The following is a 17,791-nucleotide window of genomic DNA, read 5'->3' as shown; positions in this document are numbered from 1 at the left end:
AGTTAGTAGAGCCAACTGATGTCATAATCAGTTGGTAGAGCGCCAGAGAGCGTCCGTCTCACACCCGGGCGCTCAGACCAGGGGAGCATTTCATGAAAGGAGCTGTCAGACGTTTCATCCGACAAGTCCTGTTTTATCCGACAGTTACTATAGTAACAGTGCTTCTCAACCAATCAGAATCCAGGAAAGTTGTCAGAACTTGTCGGACAAAAATATTGATGAAACGCCTCCCAGAAGGCATATGCCAACGTTGTAAACATGTAATTTAAGAATATCAAGGAGAGATGAAATATGTACATGAATGCCTTTCTGTCAAATTAAGATGGTATTTCCGGTCACTTTATATTTCACTTTTTTGAAGCACTTAAAGGAAAAGTCCACCCCAACAAAAACTTGATTTGAATAAAAAGAGAAAAATTCAACAAGCATAACACCGAAAAACTCATGAAAATCGGATGTAAAATAAGAAAGTTAGGACATTTTAAAGTTTCGCTTCATTTCACAAAACAGTTATATGCACATCTCGGTCGGTATGCAAATGAGGAACTGATGACATCACTCACTCACTATTTCTTTTGTATTTTATTATGAAATATGAAATATTTTAATTTTCTCGTCATTGTCTTGTGAAATGAAGTTTCATTCCTCCCTGAACATGTGGAATTCCATTATTTTAACATTTTGTGCTTCAGGCAAGGAGGCACTAATCGTCAAATTCGTAAAAATGGAAATATTGTATAATTCAAACAATATAAAAACAAAAGAAATAGTGAGTGAGTGGCCTCATCGACTCTCTCATTTGGATGTAACTGGCTCGTTCATATAACTATTTTGTTAAAAATAAGCGAAACTTTGAAATGTCATAACTTTCTTATTTTACATCCGATTTTGATGAAAGTTTTAGCATTGCCCTTGTCTGATTTTTCTTTATTGATTCAAATCAACATTTTTCTGAGATGGACTTGACCTTTAATAATGATTTTCAGACGCGATTTTTGCTGGGCATCATTTTTGTAACATAACACAGGTGCAGGTGACAAGTGGGACCTCGCAGCTCAGATATTTTAAAAGTCAAATCAATGTTAGCAAATACCTTTAAAAGGAGGGAGTTGCTCCTACCCTTATGACCCTGTTTGGTGTTTAACATTTCAAGGATAGAGCCTCGTCAGTTTGGCGTCGTACAGCGACTGCTGGGCCCACGATCAGTAGTTGGGCAAATTTTAGGAGTATTTCATTCCATGTCTCTTTCGAACAAAAAAAAATGAGTTTGATTTTTCATTTTCATCGTAAATTTGGTCTCAAAAGAGACACAAGACATTTGAGTAAAAGGTCATCGAGCGCGGAATAGTCGCCGAAAATGTCGAGAGGGCGGATGGATTCAACGCCGACGGTTTTCGCGTTAAATTAATGCAAAAAAAAGCTGTTCACAATCTTGTGTGTCGGTAATCCAAATGTTTTAACTATATACGTTAATTTCTTGAGTGCCTAAATCTCTTTCATCTTCTTTCCACCATCCAAACAGTCCTTTTTAATTCACTCGGTAAAAGGTATACGCCTCTTCTATCATCTCTTCACCACCATGAACATCTTGAAATATCCTGTGTCTGTAATAGCATAGAAACCATTGAATATGAAGGAATCCTGATGATTTCAGGCTGAATCTACAATTTGAAATTTTGTGGAAATTATTTGCTTTTAGATTTTGATTATTTATGTTTTTATTTATTTATTTAAAAACAGTGAAGCCCATTCAACAAAGTGTTGGCCTCCCATTGGGCCCTGTGACAGTGACATAGCATAACATAACATAACACTTATGACAATCCATTTACAAAGCAACATCATAAGAGAGCCATGAATAAATTAGTATGTACATGTGAAGGGAATAAGGAAATATACAATGAACAATATAAGTACAATTATTCAAAAAGCAGACATTTGCTAATAGATTTGCTATTGTAAATCGATACATTAGGACAAAGAATTGGGCCGCTTTTTTATTACTTGCTTTTTCGTTAGAATCACTTATGTTTATCAATACTCAGGCAGAAGCTCGTCAGCCAAACGAATGTACCTGATGTCAGTAAGGGCTTGCCTCAACAGTACTCGTTCTTCTGATTCATGGGTTATTTTCCTCCAATCACGAAGCATCTGTCGCGTGCCCATGTGTGATCCATTCCTGTTATTCTCACAATATGATTCTATTTTTGATGGATGAAATCCCAGTTTACAGCCAAGATCATCGACGTCCTGCCTTTTGTTGACCTGTTCAGCAATTTCCTTCAGAATGTCATCGAAATCCTCCTCAGACTCTTTCATTGTTGTTCTACAGAAAATAAGGGGTAAACTTCAAAAATTATAAAGATGATAATTGATGGCGATGATTTTCAAAGGGAATCCAGCCTTGGCCATAAAATAATGTGTTTGGGAGGAGAAAAACAAAGAAAATAGAATGGCAAAACTTTTAAAGAAATCGGACAAGCAATAAAAAAGATATAGCTGCTATACGATTGGGTTCATTAATACTATGTAGATTTCAAATTGGCAACTGGGTTAGTAAATTATGACAAGGGGCAAGGACAGTTTTCCCATAGGCCATGTACTTTATTATCAGGGATTTGTGGTTTTCTCCTAAGTACCCATTCCCCGGGGGAGTAATCTAAATATAATCTAGGTAGTATATTGTTTATGTCCTCATGAAAGAAAAATTTGAAATAAAACTTTTTGGAAAAAATGTCATTTTAGCCATCATTTGTATTGGAGTACAAGGTAAAGCAGTCCTTGCCTTACATCACTATGACATCCCATATGCGGCCAATTTGAAGTGTCTATGGATACAACTTTTAAAAAGTCATAACTTTCTTGTTGTTTGTCCAAAATTGTTCAAATTTACACCTATCAACTTCTCTGATTTTTCTCTTTTTTTTATAAAAACAAATTTTTATTGGGGTAGGATTCCCCCTTAACGATGATGATAATAACTGCAGTGATCATTATTCTCTGATTATTTGCAAACACTTATATACATACAGTTTTTGGTCACCTAAATGGATACATTTTTCTGCCAACGTCCAAATAATATCCGAAAAATAATATAAAACATGAGATATCTTCTAACACGGTTTGAAAAAAAATAAAGACCGGCTAAAGCTTTGATGGAGAACCAATAATTGAAAAAGATATATATTCAAGTATCGTCCAATATGGCAATTTTATCTATCCGTGTGTGTTTTTTCATTCATCTGCCGACTAAAAAAATCAAACAATAAAATGTTCGGAAGCTAGGGCCCTCTAGCGGGGTAATGTTACTTCTTTCCTCCAAGAAGGGTTTTTAAGCAATCATCCTATAAAATGGAATGCTTGTTTTGTGCCAATTATAGAGAGATTATTTTGAAAAATTTAGCCCATTTCGTGCTTCGGAAAATGTTTTTTTTTTAATTAAAAAAAATACCAGATAAAAAAATTGATACATTTTCATGTCACATCCTCTACATCACAGTAAACTAAACTATTTCGATATCAATTTTTCTCATTCGATACTAAGATTATTTATGTATAAGGTTTAGCTATTTGACATGTAAAGATATTGGATTCTAAGTCGAAATTGGAATTGGTATAGGGAATATGCCTATATTTCAGCGTACTTTTACCATGGCCCATAGTATGTTAATGCCATTCTGTCACGTGCTTGAAATAAATGATTTAAATATTCCATTACTGTAGGTTAAGTCTTATTTGTCAATAACACCAGCATACCTACGAGGGGGGGGGGGGGCGGACCACAATCCATACAAAGGACGTATCCCTGCCCCCCCCCCCCTGACGAGCTTGAAAGACCTTTTTTGCCCCCACCCTGACGTGCCTGAAGACGTTTTTTGCCCTTCATGATGAGCTTGAAGACCTTTATTGCCCCCCCCCCCCCCCCCCCGACGAGTTTAAAGACCCTTTCTTTTGCTTGTCAATTTTTTTTTCTGGTACGAAATCCTTTATTCGTGATTGAAGATCTTTTTTTTTGCTTGTCAATTTTTGGCGGACGGTTTTGCCCCCCTGTGGAAAATCCTGGTCACTAATATATACTGTCAGATTTTCACCTTGATTTTACTCATTCGATACTGAGATTACTTATGTATTAGGTTTTAGTTATTTGACATGTAGAGATATGGGATTCTAAGTCGAAATTGAAGTTGGTATAGGGAATATGCCTATTTTTAGCGTACTTAATTTTTACCATGGCCTATAGTATATGTCATTCTCTCACATGCTTGAAATAAATGAATTATTGAAATATTCCATTTGGTTAAGTTTTATTTTTCAATACTACATACTGTCATATGTTCACCTTGTTTCAGAAGTAGAACCAGAACCTATGGTTTCTGCAGGATGATTGCCAGCCAATGGGGATGATGTCGCTATCGCTGATGGTGAACAAGCTCCTCCCTCTGATATCACCGTAGCTGCTTCTAAATAAGAGACGAATGACATATTAACAAAATTTGAATCGCTGTAATTAATTGAATGGGACATAATAAACTAATGAATATAGGGATGATTCAGGCTGAAAATATTCATACCTGAATACATAGAGTAGAATTCACAAAGCACACTGTCGAAAATTTCATCAAAATCGGATAACAAATTATAAAGTTACTGCAGTTTAAAGCCTGTGTATTGCTTTGGTAAAGGGTCAATAATGTGATTGATAATCGAATATCATCTAATATGACAGTCTTACTGAAGCGTAGAGACCGTTAGATATTCATCCAACTGCACTTCTCTGAGAAAATTTCAAATATTCAAATCTTGGATATATAGCGCCCTCTCTCGGCGATGCTTGTTTTAAATTAAAAAAATGGGCATTCAAGCACTTATCTTATAAATTTAGTGATTAGATATCCAAAAGTTACAGACAAAGAACATATCTTGAAAGTTTCAGCCCATTCCATGATTTGGAATAGGATTTAATTGACAGACAAAAACACACAGATATTTTAATTTGATCGGGTGACCCGATCAAGTTGAATTTCCATGTAAAATCGCAAAAATTATCCTGTAAAACACATTTTCATTTCATATCCTCCACATCATAACTGTTATAGGGCATATCCATTCATATGAGCTAGCAATGAATTCGAATAGTGATAGGTGCATTTTGGTGGATTTACCAAAACTATACACAAGCTTTAAAGTTTAGCAATATTTTGTGAAAATAGTCATCATGAATATTCATTAGGTGGTCCGATGATGTCACATCCCCACTTTCTGTTTTCTATTACATAAAATCATATTTTTTTTTCATTATTTCATACTCTTGTGAATAATCCAAATTTTCTAGTTTTTTGAAGGAAACAAAATTGGATAAACCTAATTTCATATAATAAAATACAAAAGAACAAGTGGGGATGTGACATCATCAGTCCACCTAATAAATATTCATGATAACTGTTTTCACAAAATATTGCTAAACTTTGAAATTCAATAACTTTGTTATTTGTTATCCGATTTTGATGAAATTTTCGACATTTTGCTCAGTGAATTCTACTCTATTTATCAAGCTATAAAAACGTTTAGTCCGGACGATCTCTTTAACATTAGCTCTTACAATTGCATGGTGGTATTCATGTATTTGGTTGAACAATTATATTGCATTTTTGGTTCATTTAAGCATTATCTACATTAATCCCATTCATTGATAGGTACCTAGTATTGAGTCTATAATTCTTCGATGGTCGGATGTATTCAGATGACAAGCAACATCGGTCTTTATCTATCATATCAAGCTGGTATTTCATCTGAGACAAAGAATTGGAGGTACGATTTTCGATTTCTTTGTTAAAAAAACTACAAAAACAATATCATCAATGAACCCACGAGAATATCCATGAAGATTTTTAACAATTAACATTGTGAACCTTTGAACTGATTTAATGATTCTCGAATTTTAGGGCCGAATTTAGAATTTAGTTTGTCATGTATAAAGACAAATAGCTGTTGAATAATTGAACAATTGGAATTGGACATAGTCACCCTATGATTTACGCCTCGTTGAACAAATCATCTGTCTTTCCCTAGATCACATTATCGCACTCATTCCTATTCGATATTTTATACCTTTTAACGACATTGGAACGATGAGCTCCTTAGTTGTATTCTGTTGTAGGGTGAAGTGTAGGTTGAATTTATTCTCAGTAATGTTTTGTGTATCCACCTCAAACATGAGTTGGTGCTCAGTTAGGTGACGGATTTCTCCTTCCTTGAGAATCTACAAGAAAATTACATAATGTTGGAAGGGAAATTAGTATTAAAAGTAAATCAATAAGTTATTCGTAATTAGCTATATAGCACTTTATACGAGTGACCTTTTCATTCTATAAATAGTTAATGAATTGTTTGGGTTTTTGGAAGAAAACTTTATCTGACCTTGCATCGTACACAAATATACAATAGCATAGTGCGATCAGGTGATATGACTTGTACGTTATAATAAGTTACATTCAGCATAACTTTGGTTATAGAATCATGAAAATGATATTACCCGAGGATCGCCTTTCAGAGTGCTTTCTTTGCAAGAAATTTTCAATTCCCCTGAACGCCACCTGACTAAGAACTGCTCCCCAGGAATCGGGACCTTATATCCTTCTGGAATCTTTGAAAAGTAAATTACAAATGCCATGACATAAGGCGTAAATACATAAACAGGGCGGTGAAGGGGGCACAAGGAACCCTTTTTTTCCAATAAAAAAACAAAGAAAATGTGACTTACCGGTAGGGCTATCTACCCCGCTCACATGACTCATGAAACTTAAGGCACCTCAGTTTAATACTGTAATAATTGCATTATTCAGAAAAGAAACAGACCATATGGTATCCCAATATAATTAGGTGACCAAGGTAAGTCAATAATTATTTCAAGTAGTTGGGAGGTTAGAGTCGATATTATACAGTTATACTATAGTATAGTCTTATTTCCACAGAAAAACTAATGACAATGACATTACCAATTATATCTGAAATATGGTTATAAGGAGAAGCTTAACATAATGTGCTATAATTAGAATCTTGTATCTTTTCGAATATTTTCTATTTCTGATATTCAGGGTATACCTCTGGGCCTAACAGCTTTCTCATCAATACAGATTTACTTGAAGTGATATCACTTTATAATCTGCTAGTTTACATATACTTTTCTTTGTTGACGATATTCAATGTTTCGTCATCTAAATAATCATGATTTCAAAAATTTGTTTTCTGTAAATTTACTATATTTGGACCTACGACGATATGATGGCAACCAAGCCTAATTGTAAACACTTCTCATATATCAATTGCTGCGTTTGCAAGTTTACCTTTAACACCGGTAGAACATTTTCCCCATTTGTAATATTACATATGCATCTTTAAAAACTTGTTTAATACTCTGTAAGCTTAATTATTATACATAAGGTATCTGTTCTAAGAATAATTCAAAAAATATTAGAAGAAATGTGGTGGAAACATTCCAATAGGCCTAACCTGTCCTTCTGCAACGTTTTGGTCCCTGACATTGACCCACAAAACGGGCATGGGATTTCTAGGTGCTAGTACAGGAATGATTGGTGTACAAATAACACGTTTCCCAATAAATATCCTTCTTATTGTAGCAACAATCCTGAATTCTGAGAAGTGTTCCAGGTAGATATCTAGATCGCGATCTCTCACAACACATTTTGGGATACTAGTGCTGGTGGATAGAATCGCTGTAAACTTTGCAGAATCTGTAATATCATTAAAATAGAAAATAGAAATGTGTCATTCCTCTTTCTACAAACCCACGAAGCAAAAAGATCATTCTGTACGAAATATATGTATCGTTAAACAAAGGGATCAAAATGTACTGATTTTATACGAATGGCCTTTTCCCAACACTTTATCAAAATCAGGAAATTAGATTGATAGATGAAACAGAAGTGGAAAGTTATCAATCTACAGAATACAAAGAAGAACGTTTCATTTACATTCACTCTCCACCTTCTGACTATTTAGCATATAATACCGGTACTCAAATTAGATAGCCTTGGAAACGGGCCGTTTTATTCTAATTATCCCCTAGATTCTACGACGTCATCTTATGTGGAATTAAGTTGTGATTGCATGCGTTTGTTGTAACCAACATATGCGCTTTCTGAGCGTTCATTCTGCTCATAGTGTAGTGGCTGACTTGTTAGCGCTAACAACATCACTAACAGCGCTTCTGTGCGGCCGGTACAGGCCAGTGAAAAAAAACCAATAAGCCCATCATGGCATGATCCGTGCTTGCAATATATGGGCGTAACAGTAAAAATGGAAGAAACTTTTGTTGGTGTATTCTACTCCTTCATATCTTTCAAACAGTGTCTAGTTGTTTGGGCCATCATAATGAACTATATTGTAATCTTAAAATAAAAATCAATATATCTTCTGCAATAGTATTACTCAGTTCTTCAGGAATGTGAGTGGGGAAAACTGAGTGAAAGGAAAACGACCAAAGAGGAAGTAGAAAAAGAGTACCGTTCTTGCGATAATAGATGTAAACTTCTGCATCAGTAGGCTTTGTAAATGCACCACAGTGGGGCATTGTTACTCTTACAGGACTGTCAAAGATTGCATCAGAAGGCGACATCTTCAATCCAACCGAAATGATGGCTTCTGTTTCCTTCAGCTTTAGCTCAGGTGGGACCTCTTCAATCACTTCCACAGTGATGTCCTTTGCACTGTAGATTTCATATTTGGAAATTCTGACAGTAATGCCATGCTTCTCAATTTGAATCAAGTCATATTCTTCATCAGTATGATGACCCTCATCGCTTTCTGCAGCATGGGTTTGAGTTTCATTTTGCTTACTCTGCTCCCTCGTATCATCCTGGGACATTGTGACATCCTCTGAAGTTGCGTCGGCAGAGACTTTAGATTCCGTGTGATGTTCTTTATTCACGCTTTCTGTGCATTTGTTGAAGAAGAGTGAATAAAAACTGGCATAATGAGCTTCAGCGATTGACACAGGGCTTTGACCTCCAACGAAAACTGGTTGCAGATATACCTTGGATGCCCCCCTACACACACACACACATACCCCACACACATGCACCTACAGACCCTCATACAGACAAACACATATTATTTTTGTCTCTTATTTGGGAAATGAATTCAAATCTAATAATATAAACTAGAGATGCTCGGCGGGTCGTGCAGCCGAGCACATGTATCCCCCGAACCCATCGCGTCATCCGTCATTGCGATATATAGAGCTCACACAGAAATTTGACAAATAAATACAATTATCATGGCGACAATGACCCTAGCATGCAGGTCCCCCAAGCCCATCTACCATCCAAGTGTGGTTGAAAAGTGACTTACGGTTGCGGAGTTAGGTGTCATAAGAGAGTCTTGCATGAAAACTTTAATTTTGACCTGCAAATGACCTTTGACCTTACCATGTGACCTCTGACTGCAGCATAACATACAGGTTTCCCAAGTCCATCTACCATCCAAGTTCGGTTGAAAAGTGACTTACGGTTGCGGAGTTAGGTGTCATAAGAGAGTCTTGCATGTAAACTTTAACGTTGACCTGAACATGACCTTTGACCTTACCATGTGACCTCTGACTGCAGCATAACATGCAGGTCCCCCGAATCCATCTGCCATCCAAGTTTGGTTGAAAAGTGACTTACGGTTGCGGAGTTAGGTGTCATAAGAGAGTCTTGCATGTAAACGTTAACGTTGACCTGAAAATGACCTTTGACCTTACCATGTGACCTCCGACTGCAGCATAACATGCAGGTCCCCCGAGATCATCTACCATCTAAGTTCGGTTGAAAAGTGACTTACAGTTGTGGAGTTATGTGTCATAAGGTTTGTGACGGACGGACGGATGACGTTTGGATCCCTCAGTCTCGCCTTCATTTCTGGTGGGCGAGACAAAAACTCTTGTTACCATGGCAACAATGTCTCAGCCCACACCAAAATCAATAGGCGGCGTTACTTTACCATAATGGACCTTCATGCCACATTAAAAGATGATCGGAGAAGAAATGCAGCTGGAAGAGCGCTAAAAAGGACATCTCTACTATTTCCACAAAAAAACTCTTGTTGCCATGGCAACGATGTCTCCGCCCACACCAAAATCGATAGGCGGCTTTGCTATACCATACTCAAGCTTCATGCTAAATTTAAAGATGATCGAAGAAGAAATGCAGCTGATAGAGCGCTCACAAGGAAATATCTGCGGCGGCGACGGATGCGGCGCGACGAGGCCAAATCCATAGATCCTCCGAACTCTGTTCGGGGGATACAATAATAATAGTAATATAAAATATTATTACTGATATTATTAATGACAATAACCATAATAATAATAACACTAACAACAAAAATACTACTACTACTCCTAATAATAATAATAATAATTATAATAATAATAATCTACCAAGTCTTGCGAACTGTTCTCCCAACGGGCCCTGCACAATTTACCTTCCCTTTTCTAAAAAATCGAGAGCCTGACAAGGCAGGAGGTCTAAATTGTCAGTGTTGGATCGAACCCAAGGCCTCCTATTAATGAGGCAGACACTCTACCACTAAGCCACCAATATCGGTTGTGATGTTTTGCGTGCATCTTACCTTGATAATAATGGGCCTCTTCAGGAGATTCCATTCTGAAAATTAATCAAACATGAATTCAATCACAACCATTAAATCTAGGTATTTAGACATAATAATGACCCTGATGGCTCATGATCCCGTGACATTTACGCTCTAAGATGTTAAGACGATGGAAATAAAACATCTTCGAACAGACAATCTTGTAATATCACCATTCACGAAGTATATTCTAACAAATTGAGAACTATATTTCCTCCTCATTGTTTTTAACTTTTGAACTTTCAAGACAAAACTAGGAATTCAAATGCTTTTTTTTTTCATTATTGAGTGTTTCACATAATCGCTTTCTCAAAAAAAGTGTTCCCATTGACACGTCAAAGGTTTATAGCTTAAGTCATTAAAAAAGTCACCTCGATAAGATCATCTGTCTAACCACTTCATCTTTGGCATAATGGATTGGTAGTTTTCCTGACTTATCTTCCACGTCTGTCTTAGCTCCATTGTCAAGTAGATAAAACACCAAAGCCTTCGCAGGTGATAGGTTTCCATTGTAAATCTCGTCTGAAATCTGAATCGAACAAAAATAGTAAACCAATGCCTGTTATTTTCAATCGATCTTACAGCCGGGGAGAGGGTGATACCCCCCCCCCCCCCCGAGTCTCCGCTGTCGGTAATGCGGTCGTTAATAAACTGCCTCGATCACAAAAATCCCCGTTAAATAACGAAAAAAATTTCATGCGAAAAATTACCAGATAATTATTCCTGCATTCAGACCGCCCCTCTCCAGGGAAATTTCTCTGAATTAACCCCTAAAAATAATGTATGTAAACTTTGGTTCAATTCTGTTTTGGTACTTTGTATAGATCAGGGCCCCCGTCTTACAAGGAGTTACAATTGATCCAATCAATCGTGACTCTATGGAAATCCATCAGTGTCATAATTTTTCTACAGGAAATTTGCAAACTGAATTAAAATCCTGCGTCATGTGATCTTGGACAGAAACAATATTTATTTGCTATGACAACACTAAATCATCGTATAATATATTGTATCATATCCGATAAAGGCGACAGCACATCTTACGATTGGTCTGCGACCCGATTCCAAAATAAAGTGTAGTAGAATTTGATGCTAACAATGACACTTGGAATATCTTACTGTGTAATGTTCTAAATCATCGTACGAATACCTATGTTCAAATATTTGACTATGCTATCATTATTCTTAGAATAAAAGCGAAATTAATATCTAGTCGTAATGGCCTCATTGCGGTCGTACGATTGGTTATGATTTGAAACTGATTTGGCATTTACTCCAAAATGAAGGCTTGTATTTTTTAATGGTTATATTAGTATTCTTTCAATTAGTTTTAACCTCAAATAAGATGATATGTCCCATTCACATTTCCAGAAAACGAGCAAAATGCGATTTGTTTCAAAATCGGAAAGCGAACAGTCGTAAGGTGTGCGGTGGCCTTAACGCGCTTACATGCGTACGTGTAGTCTGCTATGTAAAATCTTCACTCGGATTAAGGGTCTGAATGTGCAGCCTTCTCATTTTGCCTTATTTACTGAAGGCCCTTGAAATAGCAAGTTTTGTATGTGCTAGTCTTTGAGTGGAGACTCACTTGCTGATCAAAGTTTCAATCAGGGTCTGTTGTGTATGTGAACCAACCACTGCTAAAACGAATCGATCTCACATCGATGGCTGTAAGGATTGGGTTTAGAGTAGGGTAGAGTTAAACTAGTCTGCAGGCACAGACCCTGATTGAAACTTTGATCAAGTGTGTCTCCACGCAAAGACTAGCACATACAAAAAGCGAAAGGGCTTCAGTACACAAGGCATGCGTAGGCTGCAATTCAGACCCTTTACTCGAGTGAAGGGTTTGCAAAGCAGACTATGTTAAACCGGGGTTGCAGTTGGTCATTCGATCAGTGTGTGGAATTCAGAGCAGAGCAATTGTCACCAGAGCACATGTCATGGAAGCGGAAGGGATCTGTTTAACTGAAACAATGTATTAAACAATAAAAATTATGATGTGGTATGTAAGTCATTCCATTAAATTTAGCTTTAGCTATCCAAAAACATAAAAATCCAATTTCCACAAAGCATCGAGAGATGGGAGAAATGCTCAAAATATAACGCAAAATGATATCCCGGTTCATATCATTCTAATTATTGACTCTTTACTGAAGTGTAGACGGAAATGAAGTATGAATCACCTTTCTTAGCGTGTAGCTTTCTTCTACATTTCTCCCAGTTTTGTAACAGAGTTTGATGGCTTCATGGAGACACATCTGACCGTCAGCTGACTGGATATTGAGATCAGCTCCTTGAGACACTAAGTTCTCAATCTTGGGGGTTTGACCATTTTGTATTGCAAGATGAATATCTATTAAAATCAGTTAGGATACAAGAGGGTTGGTTAGTTTATCAAGGGAAAAGTTTTGTACCGATTTCAAAATAAAAGCTTTATTTACCCAACTTTTGGCCATTTGGGGAACGTTTTGACAAGATCTTCTATATCTGCGACTAACATAAGCTCTTTTTATAGAGCCGGGCACTGGTATGGCTGAAAAAAGGGAGCAGAGAAGTAGGTTTATTGTTACAAGGGCCTATTGTTTATTGGACTGTTGTAAACATTTAGAATTTTTTCTAATGACTCTTCTTCCTCACTGAATGACTGGCATTTTCAATTGATGTGCCTAAAGCTTTTTTATTTTCTGTCAAGTCAAATCTTCACTTTGAGAAAAGCAGGTTCCTGCAAATTGTTACAATTAAAAATAAAAATATTTTACTGACTAAACAAACAGGCGTAGAATTTATTTGTGTATTATACTCGAAAAAAAATGTACATTTAATGCCATGTATTATGTCAAATTGTTATTATTTTTGCCCATTAAATCCTCAATATGGGTATCGCCCTCCCATCGGCATACTCATCCTTTATCCTCAATACGCCAAACATTTACCTCTGTAAGGAAAGCTGGGCTGAGAAGTTTTGCAATTACCATCAAGGGCAGTAACACATGTAGAAATCTCTGTTGACGAAGAATTCCTTCATCATTACTCGCACCTTCAGCTTTGAGAACTTGAACAACGTCAAAATGATTTCTTAAAAGAGCAAAATCTAAAGATCTCCAACCATTTTCATTTCTCATGTTCACCTCAGCCCCTTGACTGATGAGATATTTGGCTACATCAAGATGACCTTCCTGGGCAGCAAGGTGTAATGCAGTACATCCTAGAATGGCCTCTTTATTAACCTCGGCTCCTTGAATGATGAGATATTTGGTTACATCAAGACGCCCATTATAAGCAGCAAAGTGCAATGCAGTCCCACAATCTTTACCTCTTTTATTGACCTCAGCCCCTTTACTGATTAGATATTTGGTTACATCCAGATGACCATTCTGGGCAGCATGGTGTAATGCAGTCCTACCATCGTTATCCCCTTTTTTCACCTCAGCCCCTTGACTGATGAGATATTTGGTTACATCAAGATGACCATTCTGAGCTGCAACGTGTAATGCAGCCCAACCTTTGTTAACTCCTTTATTCACCTCAGCCCCTTGACTGATCAGATATTTGGTTACATCAAGATGACCATTCTGAGCAGCAAAGTGTAATGCAGTCCCACCATTGTTAAGTCTTTTATTCACCTCAGCCCCTTGACTGAGGAGATATTTGGTTGCATCAAGATGACCATCCTGGGCAACAATGTGTAATGCAGTCCCACCGTCGTTATCTCTTTTATTTACCTAAGCCCCTCGACTGATGAGATATTTGATTACATCAAGATGACCATTGTGAGCTGCATGGTGTAATACAGTCCAACCATCGTCATCTCTTTTATTCACCTCAGCCCCTTGGCTGATGAGATATTTGGCTACATCAAGATGACCATTCCGGGCAGCCAAGTGTAATGCAGTCATAGCGTCGTAACCCCCTTTATTCACCTCAGCCCCTTGACTGATGAGATATTTGGTTACATCAAGATGACCATTCTGAGCAGCAACGTGTAATGCAGTCCAACCATCGTCATCTCTTTTATTCACCTCAGCCCCCTGACTGATCAGATATTTGACGACATCAAGATGACCAATTTCAGCAGCAACGTGGAATGCAGTGCATCCTAGAATGGCCTCTTTATTAACCTCGGCTCCTTGAATGATGAGATATTTGGTTACATCAAGATGACCATTCCGGGCAGCCAAGTGTAATGCAGTCCTAGCGTCGTTACCCCCTTTATTCACCTCAGCCCCTTGACTGATCAGATATTTGGTTACATCAAGATGACCATTCTGAGCAGCAACGTGTAATGCAGGCCAACCATTGTTAGCTCCTTTATTCACCTCAGCCCCTTGACCGATGAGATATTTGGTTACATCAAGATGAGCAGCACTGTGTAATGCAGTCCAACCATCGTCATCCCCTTTATTCACCTCAGCCCCTTGACTGATCAGATATGCAGTGACCTCAAGATGGCCATTCTTAACAGCAAAGTGTAATGCGGTGCAACCATTGTTATCTCCTTTATTTACCTCAGCCCCTTGACTGATGAGATATTTGGTTACATCAAGATGACCATTCTGAGCTGCAACGTGTAATGCAGCCCAACCTTTGTTAACTCCTTTATTCACCTCAGCCCCTTGACTGATCAGATATTTGGTTACATCAAGATGACCATTCTGAGCAGCAAAGTGTAATGCAGTCCCACCATTGTTAAGTCTTTTATTCACCTCAGCCCCTTGACTGAGGAGATATTTGGTTACATGAAGATGACCATTCTGGGCAACAATGTGTAATGCAGTCCCACCGTCGTTTTCTCCTTTATTCACCTCAGCCCCTCGACTGATGAGATATTTGGTTACATCAAGATGACCATTCTGGGCAGCACGGTGTAATACAGTTCTACCATTGTTATCCTCTTTATTCACCTCAGCCCCTTGACTGATGAGATATTTGGTTACATCAAGATGACCATTCTGAGCAGCAAAGTGTAATGCAGTCAAACCATTGTTAAGTCTTTTATTCACCTCAGCCCCTTGACTGATCAGATATTTGGTTACATCAAGATGACCATTCTGGGCAACAATGTGTAATGCAGTCCCACCGTCGTTATCTTCTTTATTCACCTCAGCCCCCTGACTGATCAGATATTTGATGACATCCAGATGACCAATATTAGCAGCAACGTGGAATGCAGTCCATCCTAGAATGGCTTCTTTATTAACCTCAGCCCCTTGACTGGTGAGATATTTGGTTACATCAATACGCCCATTATGAGCAGCAAAGTGTAATGCCGTCCCACCATTTTTATCTCCTTTATTCACCTCAGCCCCTTGACTGATGAGATATTTGGTTACATCAAGATGACCTTTCTGAGCAGCAATGTGTAATGCAGTGCAACCATTGTTATCTCCTTTATTCACCTCAGCCCCTTCACTGATCAGATATTTGGTTACATCAAGATGACCACTGAAAGCAGCAATGTGTAATACAGTCCTACCTTTATCATTTCCTCCATTCACCTCAGCCCCTTGACTGATCAGATATTTGGTTACATCAAGATGACCACTGAAAGCAGCAATGTGTAATACAGTCCCACCATTATCTATTCCTCCGTTAATCTCAGCCCCTTGACTGATCAGATATGCAGTGACCTCAAGATGGCCATTCTTAACAGCAAAGTGTAATGCGGTGCAACCATTGTTATCTCCTTTATTTACCTCAGCCCCTTGACTGATGAGATATTTGGTTACATCAAGATGACCATTCTGAGCAGCAATGTGTAATGCAGTCCAATCATTGTTATCTCCTTTATTCACCTCAGCCCCTTGACTGATCAGATATTTGATGACATCAAGATGACCACTGACAGCATTATTGTGTAATGCAGTCAAGCTTTCAACAGACTTTGTAATCTCAGCCCCTTGATCGATGAGAAATGTCAACAGCTTCACTCTGCCGGTCTTTGCTGCAATCATTAACGGTGTCCAGCCTTCAGCGGTACCCTGATTCACGTTCGCCCCTTGACTGACTATGCTTTGTACTTCATCAAGGTGACCATTCATTACAGCCATTTGTAACGGAGAGTATTCATCTGTATTCTCTTGAACCATACTTTCTCTAAGATAATCGATGGATTTCGGTAATTCAGAAATTCCCTGTGGAACAGCTAGAAAATGTGGTGTGACCACAGAGGACTCCCTTTTCATCATTGAGACCATGATGTTTAATTTCATTATTGCCGTGGAAGTGCTGTGGTGCGGTTCTAACTCTCGCCTTGTAATTAGAGGGTCGTATGTTCGAATCCCACCAAGGCCTAGCGCCCTTTGGCAAGGCTTCATTGCCACTGTCTCCCATGTGCTATTTGGGTACTGGTAGGAAACAACCATCATTGAGGTTGGTTTAGCAAGTGAATCCAGTGACCGGGTAATAATAATTTTGAAGCGCTTCGAACAGTCGTAGATTGATAAAGTGATATATAAATGCAAATAATTATTATTATAATATGTGCAGGTCAACACCCTTCGGTATTTCATCCACTCGGTCTAGATACTGATGTTGTAGCTGGTGGGCGTCTTCTATTTCCACGATATGTTTGTCAAGTTACCGTATACATTGTTAATGCCGTACTAACGTTTCAAAACCACTGCAAAATGTAGGAATGAAAGGACCGGTAAACTGTGTGCAGCTATGTGTGAACCAATGTCGATTACTGGGGTGCTGTAGAGATAATTCAGGTGTAACGCTGGAACACTATGCTTTCCGATGAAAATCATGTACAGTCCATGCACTCGTTAGCTTAGTTTTAGACAAAAGTGTTATATACTCGTTCTTCCCAAAGAAATTTCAGATGATAATACCCAAACATCTGGATGTAGTTTCGTGCAGTTAGAAAGACAGCGAGCGACGTTAAGTCCAGCATCGGAGTTGACGGTGTAGTAACTATTACGAATGAAATTTGACGCACACTACAACAATTGAAGTTATAATAGTCATGATAGTGGCTTTCACTGAATAGAATGACGTTTAGAGTTGTCAGTCGCTTGCAAGATCCAGCATCTTAAAGGGGTGCATCTCCCCCCCCCAAAAAAAAAATGAATAAATAATTAATTAAAAAAAATGAAATTATTAGTATAAGCCTATTAAATTGCAATCGAATCGAGCAGGC

The 17,791-nt window shown here is 37.9% G+C and overlaps 1 protein-coding gene across 1 annotated transcript; it reads right to left on the bottom strand.

The window, feature by feature from the left end:
• Nucleotides 1-2,034: 2,034 nt before the first annotated feature.
• LOC121420597 (ankyrin-1-like) lies at nucleotides 2,035-17,012 on the bottom strand. The gene is made up of 12 exons (XM_041615260.1): nucleotides 16,494-17,012; nucleotides 16,124-16,391; nucleotides 15,431-15,955; nucleotides 12,834-13,003; nucleotides 11,022-11,179; nucleotides 10,630-10,664; nucleotides 8,524-8,952; nucleotides 7,510-7,751; nucleotides 6,533-6,643; nucleotides 6,109-6,259; nucleotides 4,340-4,460; nucleotides 2,035-2,326 (listed from the first exon to the last, which is right to left on the bottom strand). The coding sequence occupies exons 1-12, from the start codon at nucleotides 17,010-17,012 to the stop codon at nucleotides 2,035-2,037; spliced, it is 3,021 nt and encodes a 1,006-aa protein (XP_041471194.1).
• Between the last annotated feature and the right edge of the window lie 779 nt (nucleotides 17,013-17,791).

This window comes from Lytechinus variegatus, chromosome 8 (assembly GCF_018143015.1).
Source record: "Lytechinus variegatus isolate NC3 chromosome 8, Lvar_3.0, whole genome shotgun sequence".
Taxonomy (NCBI): Eukaryota; Metazoa; Echinodermata; class Echinoidea; order Temnopleuroida; family Toxopneustidae; genus Lytechinus; species Lytechinus variegatus.
Note: the sequence above shows the minus strand (reverse complement) of the source record. Positions and strands in the feature narration are given on the sequence as shown.

Excerpts from the sequence above, each read along its gene's own strand:
- LOC121420597 (XM_041615260.1), bottom strand. The coding sequence starts at position 17,012 with ATGGTTGTTTCCTACCAGTACCCAAATAGCACATGGGAGACAGTGGCA. Across the intron at positions 13,004-15,430 it reads GAATAAAGGAGAAAACGACG|ATATTCATCTTGCAATACAA; the intron begins GTGGGACTGCAT and ends TGATTTTAATAG. Across the intron at positions 6,260-6,532 it reads CTCTGAAAGGCGATCCTCGG|ATTCTCAAGGAAGGAGAAAT; the intron begins GTAATATCATTT and ends ATTTTCTTGTAG.